The 19,544-nt window shown below is 40.0% G+C and overlaps 2 protein-coding genes and 1 non-coding gene across 6 annotated transcripts in view; 1 reads left to right on the forward strand and 2 right to left on the reverse strand.

The window, feature by feature from the left end:
• elf4 (E74 like ETS transcription factor 4) overlaps positions 1–15,370 on the reverse strand; it is a 41,516-nt gene extending 26,146 nt beyond the window's left edge. The window contains exons 1-2 of one of the 3 annotated variants that reach the window (XM_011479913.3): positions 15,207–15,370; positions 2,129–2,319 (exon numbers count right to left, since the gene is read on the reverse strand). The gene's annotated coding sequence lies outside the window, so the exon portion shown is untranslated. Of the gene's footprint in view, positions 1–2,128; positions 2,382–15,206 lie in introns of those variants that run through there. The other 2 variants (XM_011479914.3, XM_020706433.2) reach the window with 2 other exon arrangements.
• Positions 15,371–15,993: 623 nt separating this feature from the next.
• On the reverse strand, positions 15,994–16,065 carry trnae-uuc. Its single transcript has one exon. It is a non-coding gene; the product is annotated as a tRNA-Glu (tRNA).
• A 623-nt stretch (positions 16,066–16,688) lies between these two features.
• ube2a (ubiquitin conjugating enzyme E2 A) lies at positions 16,689–19,542 on the forward strand. 2 transcript variants are annotated; one of them, XM_004073072.2, is made up of 6 exons: positions 16,689–16,901; positions 17,912–17,992; positions 18,093–18,118; positions 18,222–18,311; positions 18,385–18,473; positions 18,581–19,542. In XM_004073072.2, the coding sequence occupies exons 1-6, from the start codon at positions 16,858–16,860 to the stop codon at positions 18,707–18,709; spliced, it is 459 nt and encodes a 152-aa protein (XP_004073120.1). In that variant the 5' UTR covers positions 16,689–16,857; the 3' UTR covers positions 18,710–19,542. The 2 variants fall into 2 exon arrangements, with proteins under 2 accessions (XP_004073120.1, XP_011478218.1); XM_011479916.2 differs by lacking the exon at positions 16,689–16,901 and having other exon boundaries at positions 18,068–18,118.
• The last annotated feature ends 2 nt before the right edge of the window (positions 19,543–19,544 follow it).

Consider the following 19,544-nt stretch of genomic DNA (forward strand, 5'->3'; position numbering starts at 1 on the left):
AGCAGCAGGTTTCACTATGAGTCAACCAGTTTTCCACCACTGTCTCAATACCCAGTTCAGTTTAAGCGACACAAAGGATGGTCACATGACAGCTGGGACAGAACTCCCTGAATTCATGATCAGAAACACCCAGCAGGCATTTCTTACATAAAATATGCATCCATGCACTCCACAACCACGAAGGTAAAGAAATAATAAATACTTTCACTAAAATATTTTATCAGCTTTTCTCAATCCAAAACTGACTTTGGTTTATGCTGATCCTGTCTAAAGTAGAAAAAAACTATGTGTATGCATACTTTCCTATGATTTTACAGATCCTGATATGCAGGAATTGCTGCAATAAGGTAAATCCCACCTCCTCCTGCTGTCATCCTCCGCTTGTCTTGCAATACTTCTGTCACAAGCTAAAGCCTTGTGATGTAATTACAGGCCAAGGCTTGTTGACTTCAAATTGGAAAAAAAAATGGACCAAACAGAACCCACCCCCTGCTTTTAACACCTTTTTTTTTTTAAAGGGAACAGACAGAGTGTTAATGCAGCAGAGTCGCTTCATACTGTGAGGGACAAGGGCCTCATTTACAATACAAATAAGGGTGGGCACAGAGGACAAATTCAGAGCAAATGCAAACTTGTATCCTCCTTAACAACAAGGCCATTCACTTTGGGTTATTCATATTTTTTGGAACAATACTAATTTTGGGGGTTGTAGTGGTTTCATTTAAACCCTTTTTATGTTTTCCAAGAAAGTTAGTCCTTTTTTAACCTTGGAGTTGGGTTAAAATAACCTATCTTGGTTTCTTTTAATGGAGTCTTGAATTGTTGTCTTAGATTTTCCGCATTTAAAGAAATGATGTGTTCAATGATGCTGTTGTAAGATGGTTTCCTGGTGTAAAGCCAGACATGACTTCACCAGCATCATTTCTGAATGCCATTCTGATAAAACAATCAACTTCTATTCCGTATAATTACATTAAAACAGTTCTGACTGGTGAAAAATGTCAGTGCTAGCTCCAGGACAGAGCAGCAGTGATGCAAGTTTGAGGGTGAGAGAAGTCTGAAATTGGACTTTAGGCATGATTATTCAGTAATGCAGCACAAGCAGAGGCTTCTGTGGTTCACAAAGTGCAAGCGTAAATTTCTGGTGAAACAGGAAGCAAGCTTTTATCTTTGCAGCACTGAGAAACATCGAGAGACAGACCGTCCACTGAATGTGGCTGGATAACTTGGTGGGAACGTTAAAAAACTCATTCTAGTGAGTTTTTTCATGTTGAAAAAGGGGCAGGAAGCTACAATATGATCATCCTTTCTCATAAACAGAAATGGCACCCTTCTGGGCATCAGCATTACAAGATGAGAGACATTCTGTTGCAGTGAGTATGTACCAAGCAGTGCATGACTGACAGCACAAGACAGCAGATAGGAGCTGCAACGAAAAATATTTGTTTGGGTATTTTTTTGCTGCAAATAATAAAAAAACACAATTTTAAACGCAACAATATGACATTTGGGATATAGTCACAGATCAAAATCAACACGGTGGATAACACACCATGAAAAAACACATGTGGGTTTGGTCCAGAGACTTGCTAAACTCTGTTCCCGCCCTTGCTCCAACACACCTTATATGGCAACAATTTTGAAAAACGAAATACAAGAAACAGACGCATCAGTCAGAACCAGTTGATTCTGAGGTGTAAAATTTCCCAAGAGGGATAAAAAGTTTCAGAGGGTATCAAGCAGGTTTGAAGACAGGGATGGGATACGCTCACGCTGAGCTGCCGTGAAAGCGCGGTGGAGAAACTTTTCTAAGTTTATTTCTAAAGAAGTCACGGAGGAATCCCAACTGGGATGATTTTTCAAATCTCTTTAAGAAAAATGTGTTTTGACAAAGATGTATGCGATAAAATGCTATAAAGTCCAATGGGCACATTGTGTACAGCTTCTCCTTTTCTGCCTGTAAACTCCCAAACAGCTCTCAAACGTACATCTGAATGATGAATTATGAATATTAACATTTCACAAAAACTATTTAAAACTATCTAAAGAAATCGCCTCACTTCTACCATCTTTTTTGATAGTAAATCAAGTAAAAAGTTCGGATTTTGGAGAACTTTTCATCACTGACCTCAAAGGCACAGACTTTGGGTGATAAGATCCATTATTGCGACCGAACAAGTGTCGATCTCAGCAAGCAGACAGAGGCAACAAAAGGTGAAACGGGGGAATAATCCAAGATGTGTTGAGATGACGAGAACCGTCTGTTAGAGACGTGGAATGGCCAAACCCACACCTGCTTCTGTCAACGACAAAACAAAACTGAAGAGGAAAAAAAATGGTGGGGGGGGGGAGGAAAAAAAGAAAGACAATGCAATGGTTACTGCTTGAAACTGAAAAAGGAGAAGTGTAGTGAAGCAACTAGTCCTCTCCCTATGAGTCACGCAACACTGTCGCCATTGGTAGAAGAGGCCTGAGGCAGAGTGACTGCACCTGGCCAATCAGCGACGAGTATGCAAATCCTTTCAGGTGAGTTGGGTGGTTGAAGGGATGGGACGGGGCCGAGTGGGGGAGGGGAGACAAGAGAGAGCAAACAAGAAGGCCACACCTAGAACAGCCTGAAAGACGTTCAACGGGTTTCGCCTGCAGAGGTAGAGGAGTGCTGGAGGTGGAGGTAAACAGTCGGACAGGTATGCACTTATTGTAGACTTTGACCATAAAATGTGGGCCAGGCATGGTGATTAAAATCTGTATGGCAGCTTAGTGGTAAAGTTCACCTCTTACTGTGTCTCCTGATCCACCCTGACAATGATTGGTGTCCATTAATAAAAAAACATCTTCAGAAAAGTTACAGAAAGTAATTTTTTTTTAACGATGCACAAATGAGTTTGCATCTAAAATGTGACGCTCTAGGTGTCACATTAGAAATACAGAGTACAAAATGTTTTTTTTTTTTCTTTAACTGCATTTTGTGCAGAGAACGCTGGATGGTAAAAATAATCTTTTATTTTTTTTAAATGACATTTCAGCAACAGGAAGTGGTGGTCTGCGGTGAGTGTCAAGCGTTCTGTCGTCACACCGTCTGCACACCAACTTTGACACGTCTTTGACAGAAAAGAACCCAGCTATTCCAATCAATAGAGAAGGCAAACGTCAAACATCTCAATCAAATGCAACATTTTCTTTTTTGAAGTTGATAAATAAATAACAAATGGATAAAAGTAAGTGAAGTCAGACCAATTAAAAGAATGTATATTTATATTAGGGGCGTATTTGTCTTGGACTCTGATAAGTCTAGGTTTTTACAGCAGCAGGCTTCATGACATCACCTTTCTGCTGACCTCCTTTCAGGAAACTTCAACCCAACTTAATACAGATGTTCACCTCAGACCATAGCCGTGTAGCACCGCTTTGGAAATCTTCTCCACATTCTTAAATCTGAGTAAGACAACGAATGGCGTCGTCTGTGACGACTCTAAAGGCTTCAGAAGTCAAGCACTTTCCTTGTTTTGTTTTTTTTCAAACTTACTAAACAACTGGTGGGACAACTGTGTGTTACATTCACACAGTGAGAATGTAAAAATTGTTTTATAATTCGGTCAAATTTGTTTCATTTTTTTGGATGGTGTTAATCAGCCAGACTGATAAGTTCTACATTTAAAAACCTTTTATTGAAATTTGCAACAGTAGCGACGATTATTGTTCTTTATTTTTCCATAAATGTATGTTTTCCAAGTCATTTTCAGAAAATAACTAAACATAGTGTTGGTAAAATACAAACAGTAGAAATCCTGTTAATCTTTTCTATAGTTTTAGACACAAATAAAAAGGGTTCTTAAGTAAAAACGTAGCTAGCTCCACTTTTCTTTTAAAATCGCCTGTTCTCCAATCCATCAAGAATGTAGGGTTTACAAGGATGGAATAGTTTCATTAGAAATTGCAAAGCTAATCTGTACATTTGCAAAGCACTTTCAAACTCGCCTGTGTTTCTGTGGACATATATAATAGAAGCTTCATTCGCTAAGCTGTAAAGTCAAGTCAAATACAAAAAAGGATCATCAGGGTCACAGCCTGAAGCAGCTTCATGAAAGAAAAAATGAAATTCTTTAAACAAATGTTAAAATAAAAAAAATAAAATCACTGCTTCTGTGACATTATCCATAAGCTACAGACATAACAGGCATGTTATTCGCGTTCAAGAACGCACATTTAGTCCATGGTGTTCACACTGGACAAACAGGGAGGGGCTTCTTCTTCTTTTTCTACTGTTAACCAGCTCATGGCCACCACCTACAGTTGGAAGAGGTTTGGTGCAAAATGTTGAAGTGGTGCAAAACTTGCTCCAGGCCTGTTCTTTCACAGCTCTATTCTGATATATGATAGACTTGGTGTTTCAGCCGAGCACAAACCGCGATTTGCACGTCGCTGCCAAATCCAAGTCCCTGATTGGTCAACGTTCAACCTGGTTTATCTTTCAATGCCCTTTCAATGGTCGTGCATTTTGTGAGTAGAGTCTGAAAACGGTCATAGAAACTTGCTTCAACATGAGAGTTTTGAACGGGGAGTCCCGAAACGCACGTAAGCACGTTGGAAATGGCTGCTTGAACAGGCACTGCCATGCGTTGTCAACATAGCTTCAGGCGTGAGCCAAGCACATCCTTTCAGGAAAAGCAAACCAGAAAATAGAAATAACAAGAAAGTAAGTCCATATGAACAGTTGTCTTAAAAGGAACATGAGGTCTGACCTCTGTATTAAACCATAGAGGAGCATACTTTTAGGGCAAAATTATTTGATAGACGATGATTGACACCATGACTGAAATGGTTAGCAATGTAAAAACAATTTGGTGATTTCTGGCCTTGAATTCAGCTCACTATAAAATGCAGCTACATCTCATGTTAACAATGTGTCATATGCAAAAAAAAATGCAAAAAAAGTTCTCATGACTGTATTTAGCTCCAACAGAATTTGGATGAGATAACATGGAATTTTATCCACTGAGGTTTAACACACACAAAAAACTACAACACAGTGCATTGCGTGGGGGGATATTCTACAGTGGTTGTGTATTAACTAGAAAAAAATGCCTTGATATGTGATCAGTGCTGAAGCATGTGACCCTGCAGACTATCTGATAGGACACGCCTTTCCTTTTGCAGAGTGAGCATGAAAAATGGGGTCACTTGTTTCTCTCATGTGTCTGCTGTGAATAACAGAGACCAACAACAGGCAGAAGCATGCGTCAAAGCTCATGTTTCTCTGCATAGCTAGAGCACACAACATTTGTTCAAGTTTATCTCCGTAAGCTAAAATCAAAGTAACAACCGACTTTAAAACTGTATTCTTGTGTTTTCACGAGCAAAGGTGGGCAGTTATAGTTCTTTTTTGGCTTTAAAAAAATGATATTTGACTTATTCGATATGTTTTTATGGAGGGAAATATTACTTTTACTTATAAGATTTTTTATGTGAAAGTGTTGATGAAATAAGACTTCTTCCACTTTCAGTAGTTTGGTCAGACCCAGAACTTTCTCAGCACAAACTGTGCTGTATGTGAAGCTGATCATTGAGGTCAGAAGATATCAAATAACTGAGTGATAGTCCATCAAGTGGACTCATATTTCTATGTCACTTAAGTGTTTTTCAAATAAATAAATAAAAACATGAATCCCTGTCCTATAGAGAAACCTTATAGTTGTAGAATAAATAAATTGAAAATCAGATTTAATGTAGGTATAAAAATGAATGATTTAGTAATCGTTTTGGCTGTTACTTACAATATTATTTTGGTTATAAAGGATGCCATTACCATATCCTGGAGGGGTATCACATACTTTTAAAGCTAAGTATAAAGGATGTGCTTTTGTTACAACTTACCCCAACAGTACGGTAACAGGGCAACTAGAGTTTAGGTGTGTTTAGCTGAGGAAAAGTGAAACCCTTGGAAAGTCAGTTTCATTCAAGTCAAAAAGTTTTACCTGCAATTATTTTGGACTGAACAATAACTCTCTTGGTGCAAAAATTACTCTCTTACCCTATGATCTGGATTTTGTCTGTAGAATCAGCATTTATGTACAACAAGTGGTATGCGGAATTCTTGCTAATTAAAAAATGTTATATATAACCATACTGATCTACATCTATCTAAAATTAAGTAATTCATTACCATGCTTAAAGATCCACTCTGTTCATCTTTTGATCTATTATAAGTGTTCCCAGTGGTCTTAAATCATGATTATGCTGTTTATAGCCCCCCATTGTGTCGTTTTCTAGGACGGCTCCTGTGGAGCAGCAGGACTTCAATAAATAAGCGTTGTGGGTGTAAGCGTTGGCACGGAGCTAAATTTTCTAAATATTTGTCTTTGATTATCAGAAAAATGCCACAAGAACATGTTTAAAAAAACACATTTTTTATCAGAGTAGGTTTTTAAAAATCTCCAAATCCTGTAGACCTCTATAGAGAAATAAACAGCTATTACTTAATCATTATATTTGACTGAATAAACATTGTTCTTTATCCAAATATATTATTTTCACGATATCTTTTCGTAGTGTAAGTTATTCAAGTTATAAACTGACCAATCAAATGCCTCAATAAAAGCACATGGTCTGGGCTCCATCAAGATATTTAAGCTCCTCCACCTGTGGGAGGAGCACTCCACCACCTCTCCCAGAGAGGGCTAACTACATTTCTCCTGGTCTCAGACTTAGCAGTGCTGACTCTCATCCCAACCGCTTTACATTTGGCCCCAAATCGCCCCCAAAGCACGCAGTAGGTCGAGGTTCGATGAAGCTAACAGGACAACATTGTCTGCAAAGAGCACAGAAGTAATCCTGTGGTCTCCAAACCAGACCCCTCTGGTCCCTGGCTGGGCCTAGAAATTCTGTCAATAAAAACTATGAACAGAACCGGTGATAAAGGGCAGCCCTGCCGGAGTCCATCATGCACTGGGAACAGGTCCAACTCACTTTTGACAGAGACCAGAAGACCAGACAGCCCCCAGTAAGGCTCCCTGGACCCCAGACTCCCAAAGCACCATCCACAGGACACCACGGAGGACGCAATTGAACCGTCTGCTCCAAATTCTCAAAACACATATGGACTGGATGAGCGAACTCCCACAAACGCTCCAGCACCCGACAGAGGGTGCAGAGCTGGTCTACAGTTCTACGACCAGGACGGAAACCGCATTGTTGTTCTTGGATCTGAGATTCAACTGTCGGACGGACTCTCCTCTCCAGTACCCTGGTGTAGAGTTTTCCAGGGAGGCTGAGGAGTGTGATTCCCCGGTAGTTGGAACATACCCTCTGGTCCCCCTTCCTAAAAAAGGGGGACCACCACCCCTGTCTGCCTGTCTAGTGGTACAATTCCCAACTGGCACACAATGCTGCAGGGACGTGTCAGCCAAGAAACTCATACTGAGACTTTCGGTACTCAGGGCAGACCTCATCCACTCCCGGAGCTTTGCCACAAAGAAGCTCGTCGGCCAGTAAGTAATACAAAAAAAATAGATTTCAGATCAACAGCTGATATTCAGCTTTTTAAAGTTTGGTGATAGGCCAGAAAACTGCAATTGGTGCACCTCGATTGATAAAATTATACTTAAAAGACCAATGCTACAGAATTAGATGGTGGTTCAATTCCCAATCTTAACAACTGATGTGTCCTTGAGCAAAACATTCCATTGTCCCCCGATGTGTGTAAGAGCCAAACTTTGCATGATGTTTGGGGTAAAAGTGTCCACTTAAATGACAATAAAACATGCAGTGAACATGTCCAATGAATTCCTGAAGTAGACAGGAGGTTCACTACTTCCATTAAGTGATGCACGATTATGAATGATAACAACGAACATTGAACGCACAATTTTTACGTGACACGTGAGCCAGAGAGCTGGGGACTCATGAAAGCTGACAAACATCCTGAAACAATCCTTGACAGCTTGAGATATGCAGCGTTTGGAGGACGCTAAATTATTTCTGCAGTTCGGAGGTCACCGCGTTCAGAGCAGTGATGCTTTCAGCAGCGGCTGTCGGTTGTCAGCAAAAGGTGCACAAGTGCACTTAGAAAAAAAAAAAAAAATCCAGAATGTGATAAACAAAAGGACAGCAAGGCGTTTTAATCAGCCCCACTGAGATATGAAGGGGGAAAGTGGTATACAAGGAAAGACTTTGAAATATTTGTCAAGTGAGGATTATAGTGACAGACTGAAGGCAGCCGAGGTCATCCAGCAATTATTTAGCATTCCAGCTTCTTGAGGTCAGACTTCTTGCCATAACAGTCTAGTTTGTCCAACACGCTGACAGCTCATGGTTCTGTGCATACCTTATCGCTCTTGGACGGTGACTGTGCTGAGCTGACCCGGGACTCCAGATAATTAACTATTAGAGAGCAGGACGATGGAGGCACACGGCTAACAAAGAGTTCAGTGGGTTAAGGGCAGCAACACATTCAGTCCTCAACAGAATGTGCATTGTCACCTCTAAATAGAGGGATGCAAATCCCAAAGGCACGGGCCTGATGCTAGGTTCACACCGGCCTCAGCAACTTGGGTTCAAGCTGCCACTTCCAATAAAAAACCTATGTAAATGCACGTATATACATGTTTCAGGCTTCCATGTTTAAAGCTCTCACATTCACTACGCACGTTTTTAGGTCCGTTTTCGATCTCTACGTACAAATTGAAAGTTAAACCAGTTGATCTTTGACCAATCAGGGACTCAGATTTGGTCGTGACGTATAGATGACGTCCCCTTTGATTCACGGAAGTGCAAATCGTTTGAAAATTGATCCTGGAGGAGAAATTAATAACTTCGGTTTATTGAATAATATGACACCACGTCTTTCAAATATCGGAACAGATTTCTGGAAGAAAAAGCCTGGAGCAAGATTCGTGAGATTTGCAGCGCTTCCACATTTTGCACCACACCTCTTCCGATAGTCCAGTTTTCCGGCCTATCTCCAAATGCTGAAAGTACATTCAGGAATGCACATTTTTGAACGTGCATCATATGACCAGTGTGTATGTAGCATAAGGCGAAGTGCTTTTATACAACTGCAGTTTGTTTAGCAAGTTTGAAAGCTAATCTGAAGACAATGTCAGCTCATTCAGTGCCAGTGACTGCAGCATGAATGCAAATGGGCTATCCAGAAACTAAAGAAATAATTCATTATGATTGGAGAAATAGCAGGTTGCTTCTTTGTGTCCTTCTTTCCTTCCAGTTCAGACCTTGTTTGCAGCAATACAACCCCCAGTGAGCAAAACTGGACTGCAGGTGGTTTGGAAAAGCTTGTATTTGTGACTTAGAAGCTACAACATCATGCCACAAGCTCCATGCTCCACTCCATTCCGATGTATCAATTTACAGACAACTAAATCCATGTACGTCTCAATTGAAGAGGGACGTTAAACACGTTAGATGAGTCAGACGTTAAATGTTGAAGTCATTTTTTGCTCAACTGGTCGAGCGAGTGCAGCATGAGTTGTCTTCATTGCAGCTTTCAGGCTTAGGCTCCTCCCGCCCTACTTATCTACTGATAAATAAATGTGCCCAAAAAGGGAGAATTCATCCATAATTTAAAAAGTATGTCCATGTCTGGGTCCAGACATTTGACAGGCAGAGATGCTATTGTCATGAATTCATCACATTAAGGGCCAATGTTTCTTAAAATCCCACTCTGATCATGTCTTGATATATTTTGTAAGTATCTCCAGTGGTCTTTTATTTATGATTTTGGCCATTTTTAGACAAAAAAAATTCAAAAACTGTGTCGTTTTCTTGGACATAGTTTCTGCAGAGCAAAAGTAGTTCATAAGAAATTCACCTCTGAGTTGTGGGCGGGGCAATTGGCATGGAGCAAGCCAACCCCCACTTCCTGTCACCCATCTGTTTGCACTCACCCTGCAAGCTTACAGCCCATCAAACCCCCAACCTAACATTACTGGTGCAACAAAAATGGCGAGCAATATTGGAATTATCCAGCCGTACGGTTTTGTGTGAGATGCTTAAGACGAGGAAATAAAAGACATATATGGATCTTTTTGTCTGCAAGTGGATGCATCAGAAAGGAGCAGAGCAGGGTGTTTATGGCCCGCCGATTGCAGCTTCTGCGTCACAAATAATCTTTGTTTCAAACTGCATTTTTTTGTCTGCTCCTAATTGAGGATTAGAATAAGAAAATACTCAGAAAATAACATTTTAAGCCGAATCTTTCTTACTATATGTCCCTCATTAATAGAAAAATGCCTGACGAACATGTTAAAAAAACACAATTTTCATTGGAGTGGGTCTTTGATTGTGACAAATGTATTGTCTAACAACTATTGTTTTTTACTTGACAAAGCTGGCTTTTATTCGTAGAGTCATCAAAACTCTCATGAGGTTCTTCTGAAAATGTTTCTTCAGACCTAAACTCAAACAGATAATGACGGCGGAAAAGCTTGACTAGTGTAAATTAAACAGCTATTCCAACATGCCCTCTTTCCTCATTACTGTCTCTCCCAGATGAAATTCCACATGCCCGTTGGCCTTCATACATCCTTCTGGGATTGATTTTTAGCCCATAAACAGAAGAATTGAATAGGAAAGAGGGCAAACATTAAACAAATGAGATCAAATACGTTGTGAAGTTTGTGCAATGAAATAAGTTCCGAAAATGTCGTTTTTTTATTAGTTAAAATGAAAAAAGAAAAGAAAAACGTCAGTAAATTTGGAATAGAATAGAACTTTATTTATCCCACAAAGCGGAAATTACCTTGTTAATTGTTCACTTCTTGCCATTTACAGTTACTATAGTGAGTAGAACAAAAATAAAAAACCCAAACCTAATGAAAACTGATTTCTTTTGACTCATTTAGATTTAGTTTAAATGCAGTAAAAAATGTATCTTAGCAGACTGACATAAGTATTTTATTCATGTTCAAATGTGTGGGGCGTACCACTATGTTAGAAACTCCTCTGATCATAAAATACTACCATTTGACTTGTCTTAAGGTTTGTTAAAAATAATCAATATTTTTATGAGTACATAAAAATTCATAAGTGTTAAGAACAGCAATTTGAGCAGTTTTTAACATTTTGCTGCTAAAACTACACATGCAGATAACATGTCATTAAGTATTAAACACAGAACAGGTCAACATGGTGCCTCTCACCTCAGCTGCCATATAACTTTATCATAGTATTTACCAAAAAACATGTTTAATTCGCCATCTCTGTTTCCCATCAACATTTTAAACACTGTCATTCCTGCAGGCATTAACAGAGATGTGGCTTTTTAACCCCTCAATCTCTGCCTCATCATCACTGAACCCCTGTAGCACCTTCACTGTCACTCAGGACCCTAGTTGTAATGCCCACAAGCTGCATTAAGTTAAATTATTCAACAAGCTTGAGAACTGCTCCAGAACTTAACTGAAGCCACACAGGACACTGTTTGCTCATGGTAAAGACTGCACTTCTGCTGGAGCGCAGTTCCCTGCCGGTTCTCCCAACTGAGCCTTTGCTTGTTTACGCCGCATTTGCCAAAAGTTGAATGAACGTTGATCGTCTGACGCAGGCAGACACCAGCTGAGCCGCTGACGGGAGGGGATCCTGAGCCGCTTCGCCGGCTCCACCAGAAACCAACAAGTCCCCAAGCATTATGTGTCAAAAGTTGCAGACAAGGGTGCTCTCTCTGTTTGAGAAAATTCTCTATGTGGGCAAACACCCGTAATCTGCAGAATTACGAAATAAGCCACTCCTTAATGTAATTACATGTGCATCAGAGATGTAGCACGCTGCACTGTGGGCCTTTGTGCACCGCGGCAAGCACCATAAATATATCTTAGTAATGTGGTTAAGTAAGCTCATGATGTCAATGGGTTACAAGAGCTAAGAGGCTATAATAGTACTGCCTACAAACACAGTCTGTGCTGAGGCCTGGCTGTGTGCAAAGGCCTAATATTCCACCCAACCTGTCTGTATGGAAGCCTTTATGTTATTCAGACTTCCCCGGGTTTTTTTTCTCCTCAAAAATGTGCATGAACATTCCCCTTCACGGGCTCAACCAGCGATCCAGGACCTTCAAGTGTCTGCAGACGGCCACGCGGAAGACCAGTTTTGACTCAAGACGTCCTTATTTGTTTGGACTGCAGCTTGAGCTAAACACTACAGATGCAGTGATGATGCAACGTTTAGGAGCAAATGTGATTTATGACTTCTGGTGGAGATGCTGTCACTCAGACTTTAACACAAATGGCAATTCAAGTTTATTGTTTCCATAATCAATTGTTTAAAACGTGTCAACTTAAAAGCCTTTGCATTTAGGAATTCAACCCTCCAGTTGCTGCAGACACATCAAGATTGTAAGGTGTGTGTTTCCTGTTAAAAATAATTTGTAAATGCAAAAATAAAATGTGTTGCTTAATTCGATCAGAGAAACACAAACCTTAATTTTGTGGTAAATAATTTCCACCTCCTCTTTTGTCCTAATGATTTTTGAAATAATATCACTCATTCCGCCTTGTTCCGCAGAGCCTTTGTAAATGCAAAAGTGTTGAGTTATTGTGTTACTGAACAAACTCATTTAAGTGGATGGGAGCTATGATGACTCAGCAGAATGGCTTCACTGAACAAACATTTACTCCATTTTTCCCACAGCTACACACACACACACACACACACACCCACACACAAGTTGGACTCTCCTCCTTTTTTTGCCCTAAAAATAGCTTTGTTTTGACCCAATGACATCATAACAATGTACAGATTCATGGAGAAAGCGAGTACAGATGACACGCCGGTCACATGATGGTGAGACATGGCCAGGAGGAGAGGAGGCGATAGGGTTTCAGGTGGAATTTCCCTCGCCTTTTCTTTTCTCGCTGATGTCATGCACGCCGGCCACTCAGACGTCCTACATGTCTGACGAGGTGATACTCAGGTGTGAAGCGCTCATGGGGACGAACCAGCGACGCAGCAGGCAGGGAAGTTTGAAACTTCTCTTAAAAAGAGTGTTCATACAAAGCTTTTCTTTTTTTTTTTTTAAGCCCAAAAAGAAGGAAGTTCAGGAGTTTTATTTCTCTTTTCGCTGACGGGTTCCTCCATTTGTGCAAGTCATTTGAGGTTCCAGAACAGGCCATGTGATTGTTTATTTAATCAGAGAACAAATGAACATTGCCATCTTGTGGTCATCGCTCAGGCACCAAAACCACACTCATTTAGACAGAAAATGTCTGTCATGCCACATTTCTAGCTGGCAGACGCAATAAGTTGGTAACTGCACATGTGGACGTATCAGTGAGAGACATCTTCAAAAGCTCCAGATGCACAGATCTAATGATCACATTACAGCTTTGATAGGATTACCAGACATTTCAGCTTTCAAAGGAGGGTTGCTTTGGATTCCTGCTCCTTGTGAGGCTTCCCTGAAAGCTTTTGTGAGGTTGAAGTGCAGCTCGGATAAAAGCTCCGTCCTTCCTTTTGGGAAGTCAAATCAATATCAAGGCCCATTAGGGAAGACGGGCATAGATGTTGGGCAAGAAGAAGCATCTGATGGTCTCGAGAGCGCTTCGTCAATAAAAAGGGAGAACAGCTGTTCCTTGTTGTCCTTGCTCATCGTCCCTTTTCTCAGCTGCTCAGACTGCTGATCGGGATTGGCCCAACTGTTACAGGGTAAGAAAAACCTGTCTAGACACAACTGGTTCAGACACAACTATGTTTACACCAGACATGTGAGGTGGGTTTCAAGAACACGCTAAACGTGCATTATTGAACGCGCATTTAGCCCACGGCATTCACACTGGACAAGCAGGGAGGGGCTTCTTCTACTTCATCTTTTCCAACTGTTTACTAGCGCATGTCTGCCACCTACAGTTGGAAGAAGAGGTGCAAATTTGGTGAATCTTACTCCAGACTTAAACTTTCACACCTTTATTACTGTCATAGACTTCTGGACAGGCACAAACCGCAATTACTGATCAATTTCCAAACAGTTGTCACTTTGTTAAATTAAAGGGGACGCCATCAGTCTGTCACTACCAAATTCGAGTCCCTGATTGGCCAAAGTTTAACCTGGTTTAACTTGCAATGCGCATTCAGCGGACACACATTTTGCACGTAGAGCCCAAATATTGTTGTAGAAACTTGTACACAGAAGCCCAAAACGTGCACATTTTACATACCGGTAGGACGGTGTGAACGTAGCTTTACAGAAGAGAAAGACATGAAAGATGACACGATGACAGAATGTTCCAAAAACAAGGACACATGTTTAAGGCAATAGTATAGTCAGAAAAAAAAGCTTGTTTGGGATAATTGTTTTCAGTGGACTGAAGTTTCCAATTACCCACCAGCCTCTGCCAGCATTCCCACCATGGGAAGACTTCAGTGGGAGGAAAAGGAGTTGGGGCAGGGTTAGTGGGCCCATCTGGCCATTTCTCTTGTGGGAGTGACAAACTAACATCTTCTACCTCTCCCTTTCCCTCTGCGTCACAACCGCCTGCTCTGAACCCAGCAAGAAATGGCCGACCAATGAGACACTGTTTATCTGTCCCAAGATACAAGCATCCCAGCCCAAAAATGTAAACATCTGGCAAACATTCGGGCCTCCTCGCAACATTTGGGTGTGGGGGGGGGGGATGAAAAGGATTCTGCACTTTGATTGCTATCACAGATCAAGTGGATTTGTAATTTTCCCAATAAGTCACTTCAGATGGAACGTGATTTATAGTAAGTCAGTGCTTTGAGCTGGCAGACTTGGTTTACACATTTTCCAGACGCAGCACTGAAACGGATCGCCTGGGGTGAAGAGGATTGTCTCATTACACTCTGCTGGTATCAGACGAGTGGGGGACAAAACAGTCGTGCCATTCTTCGGCTGCTTGTGACTGCAAAATGAATGAAGATTTTCAGCATGCTCACACTATCCCAGTGGGTCACATGCATGCTGACTGACACAAAGAAGAGGCGCTGATCCATGGAGGAGTGGGGAGAGCAACTCCTTCTGACCCCCTGAGCTCCAATCACCAACCCTAACATCCCATTTCAGAAAGTTATGAATGCATGCACCTTACATTCTCTAAGATAAGTACACAAACATGTCACATATGTACACAAATGTGAACAAATGCGTATATAGCACCCATCAGGACAGGTATTAGGTCTTTTTGTAAGACAAAAACACAGATTCTGCATCCCACCATGGTTTAAATCCCCACAGGACTCACCCTGACAGGCGCAGGCATCAGTCTAGCTTCTCCTCCGACTGTTTACAAAAAGTTTCCTCGTCTTTCTGCAGACGTTAGAACACATGACGGTGCGAGGCTGAGCTCCAGCTGCATCACCGCTCCGTCACCGCTTTGGTCAGCGCGCTGCCTTCCTGAGCTTCTTGACATGAGGTCGCAGCGTTTTCTCCGACAGAGGCTGCTGATGATGTGTGGGGAATTCCTGGCAGTCACATTTTCCTGGGAAGTGACTGGCCCCGGCCGCTTCACGGTTGAGCAATAGGCATTGCTGGAAAATGATGAACTAAAAGTTAAACTTCCACGTCATGTCTGGTTTATTCAGAATACAAAAAAAACTTCCAGAGTCAGTACAGATTTCTTTTTTTCTTTCTTTGTTTTTCCGCTGAATACAAGCTGCCACCGCATTAAGAGTTTTTAATAAATCCTTATTCGCATGCGTCAATAAATAAGAGGCAAATAAATGATCAAAATACGACTCAGTAAAAACAAAAACAAACAAAAAAATGTGAGCCTGACACGGTTTGTCCGCCTCTACGTTCCTAGGTGCTGGCACAGGGAGTTGTAATGGGCATCTTCCGGGAACGTCCAAACCCCTGTGAGATGAGGTGAATATGGGAAAGCTCCTCGTCGGGCGGGGTCAACAATAAATATTTTTAGAAAAAAAGTATTTAATGTTGTGCTTAATTTATCACCCATTGTGATAAACAGTCATTTTTTTCTTATTAAAGAAAAATATGCCAACATGTCTGAAAATTGAAGAAAATAACTGTTCCCATACCGGGAGTCGAACCCGGGCCGCCTGGGTGAAAACCAGGAATCCTAACCGCTAGACCATATGGGAAACATATACATATCAGCGAACTATACGGAGTTTTAATTTCTATTAATTGAGAAGTATCTATTTTTTTCTGTTGTACGATGACTTCAGTAATGGTACAGCTTCAAATGTTTGTAAGATCGCACTGCCTTTAAAATTGTCATTTTGTCGGTTTTTTTTTTTTACATTGCACAACAAAAAATAAAACCATAAGCCAAGGCTCCATCTTGTGGTCGTGCACGTGCTATAACTTCAGATGAGCAAACTGAGTATACCAGTTGCTTTGAGAGCGTAAAAGTTTGGAATGTTTTGGTTTTTTTTTTAGAATCATAGTAAAAACGCATTGGGAACAAAATGTTAAAATGGGATCGTTTTGAAAGAACGAATTACTAAACGTTGCCACTTGCCAACCACACCAACAAAATATGTGCGCAAACATATGACGTAATTTCAGTAGACTAGTTCAAGTGTCTTCTATTGGGTACATTTGGCTTTCAAAAAAAAACTCCAAAAGCTAATTTTACAGGGAAAAACAAATCAAATTAAGGATTTTTGTTTAAAGAAATTCCAACAGTTTTGCTGTGATGTCTTTGACATTTGTCGATATTATCCTTAAATTTTGTATAGTTCAAGAAGTGCACCCCCCTTTTTGTTTGTTTGTGGTAGAGTCTGACGACTCGGAAAGGAAGCCAAATATTTGTCGGGCTAGTAGCGGGCGTCAACTAGCTAGTAGTCAAGTAAATAAAGCTTTTAAAAATTCATATCATTAGTGAAATTGCATCTTAGGTATAGAGTCGAACAGTTTTCACTGGTAATATGTCAACTCCGGCAAGACGACGTTTAATGAGAGACTTTAAACGGTAAGCGAAAAGGAAAACGAGAGAAATAGCTATTGCTAACATTAGCATGTGTGTTAGCTCGGCTTTAACCTCAATAATGTAGCAGAACATTATATTTAATTAAATGTGGTTCTACATCTAGCAGTTATCATTATCATCGTAATAAGTAGTAGATATAGAACATATACTTAGTTTGTATTAACTGTATCACTCGCGAGAAATCGGCAAGAAACGTCACTAGTTTGTCGCTAACCGGCGTTAGCATAGTTGTCGGAAGAGTAACATTCAGGTCGTGTATTATTGCAATTCTAAACTTATATTAAGTGTTGTGATTCATTATTTAGGGGCAAATGCTTTTTTTGTTTTGGAGCTGTTCGTACATTACTAAAAGAGAAAAGTGTCATCAGACAGGGGTCCCGGCGTTTTTTATGATGTAAAGTACTGACGTAAATCAGCCAGATGGCCCCTAAGCTATACGAAAGGTTAAAGTAGATCGCTTCAACTCACGGTGATCAAGAAAGCGTCTGTCCTCGGACAATGATAGATCATCACTTAAGACTGAGGATAAGTAACCATCTGCCATGCATTCACCGAACTGTAAAAGACAGGTGGCTCAGGTGGCCTCAGCACATGTTCCATTAAACTGATCATTTTAAGGTCCAGTGGCCTAGGACATGACATTATCAATTCATGAGTTCACAATTAGTAGGATAAACTATATTTAACAATTCATAAGACGGCTTACATTGAGAGTGGGCAAGACTTTAGTTGGGTTTCACTTAAGAATTCTCAAAACAGATCAAACAGGTTAAAATGCATATTATTTGGAAATTACTTGTACTAAGAGTAGAATAACGCTAAAAAGTAAAAGTTTAGACAGGATTTTAAATGAATTTATGTCAATATTACATTCCAGACAGTAGTTTCATCTTGTTCTGTTTCCCTGTTAAGACATTTACTTAGATTATTAGTTTGATGAGATGTGATTTATTTGGTTTATCTGATGTTTTTTCCTCTGCTGCTCATGTCAGGCTGCAGGAAGATCCTCCAGCAGGAGTTAGTGGAGCCCCATCAGAAAACAATATCATGGTATGGAATGCTGTCATTTTTGGGTAAGTTTGTGTGTTCAAAGACTAAAATAAAGATAGTTAAACTATCAAATAACATAAAAAAATATGTTCATTTAGTTGTCTTTTTCTTTTTTCTTCTCAGACCGGAGGGAACACCTTTTGAAGATGGTAAGGCTTTTATCTTAAATAATCCATCTAAAAAAAAAAGACAATGAATTCCTCACATGAAGGTCATTCATTTCTTGTTTTCTTTCTTATTAATTTTTTTTAGGAACCTTCAAACTTACCATTGAATTTACAGAGGAATATCCCAATAAACCTCCAACAGTGCGATTTGTCTCCAAAATGTTTCATCCAAATGGTTTGGCATACTTGTAGTTATACATAGAACTGAGATTATTACTCTACCTAATGTTTTTGGTGCTCTCTTGCAGTGTATGCAGATGGCAGCATATGCTTAGATATTCTTCAGAACCGCTGGAGTCCAACCTATGATGTATCATCAATCTTAACTTCTATACAGGTAATGAATATAGGACACAAACCAAATCATTTTTATTATAAATAAGTCTTATTATTATTTAAACGCAAATTTAAGATGCTTATCTTCATTTTTCTATATATTTAAAGTCTTTACTGGATGAGCCAAACCCAAACAGTCCTGCCAATAGCCAAGCAGCCCAGCTTTACCAGGAAAACAAACGGGAGTACGAGAAGAGGGTTTCTGCTATTGTAGAACAGAGTTGGCGTGACTGTTGACTTTTGGTTTTTGTTGGAGTCTGGTCAGCCCAGAATAAACCAACCATCTATTAAGAAAGCAAATTCTCAGAGATGACACATTTAAAAAAAATAATCCTCCAGTATATTTGTCCCATCACTGTTGCTCAGTTTGTTTGCTGTTGTGTTGTGGCATTCACTCCTGCCAAATCCGATTGTCTGGCAAAAGCAAATGTATAAGTTAATGTACCTTGTTATATCTGGGTTACTTGCTGAGCCCCAACTGACTTTTCTTTTCTTTTTTAAGACAAAATATTGTCAATTCTCTACCTTTTTAATTTTCAAGTGAACAGGTTGAATGATGTGGTGACAGTTGTGTAGATGTGCTTGCTGTGTGGTTTGCTGTGTAGATGACATTTTATATTTAACTGAAAATAAAGCTGATGGGCTTTTTCTGATTAGCAGGCTATTTTTTTCTGCAGACTGGAAGTCTTTTTGGAAAAAATAAAGAACTTACAGTTACTTGCCATGTTCCTATAACAAATTCCTTTAGAGGTACTTTTTCTAAAAAAATATTTTTTAGCAGAGCCATACCTTTTTACTTTAAACTTCACTTTTTTTTTGTTTTTTACTTGAAAGAAGTAGCCCTTTTGGGAACTTGACATCTTATGTTGACCCATATGCCTGAAGCATTCAGGTTCAGGAAGATCCAAATGCTTTAGGCTCATGGAAATATTTGAACATTTTATAACCGCCACCTTAAACAAATCCTGGTCACGCCGCTGAAATGGAATGGTGTTTTTAAAAAACAACTTTGCACTGGTAACCCATGTAACAAACTGTACATTATCTTGTAAATAAAAAAATAAATAAAATG

Source organism: Oryzias latipes, chromosome 10 (genome assembly GCF_002234675.1).
Source record: "Oryzias latipes chromosome 10, ASM223467v1".
Lineage (NCBI taxonomy): Eukaryota > Metazoa > Chordata > Actinopteri > Beloniformes > Adrianichthyidae > Oryzias > Oryzias latipes.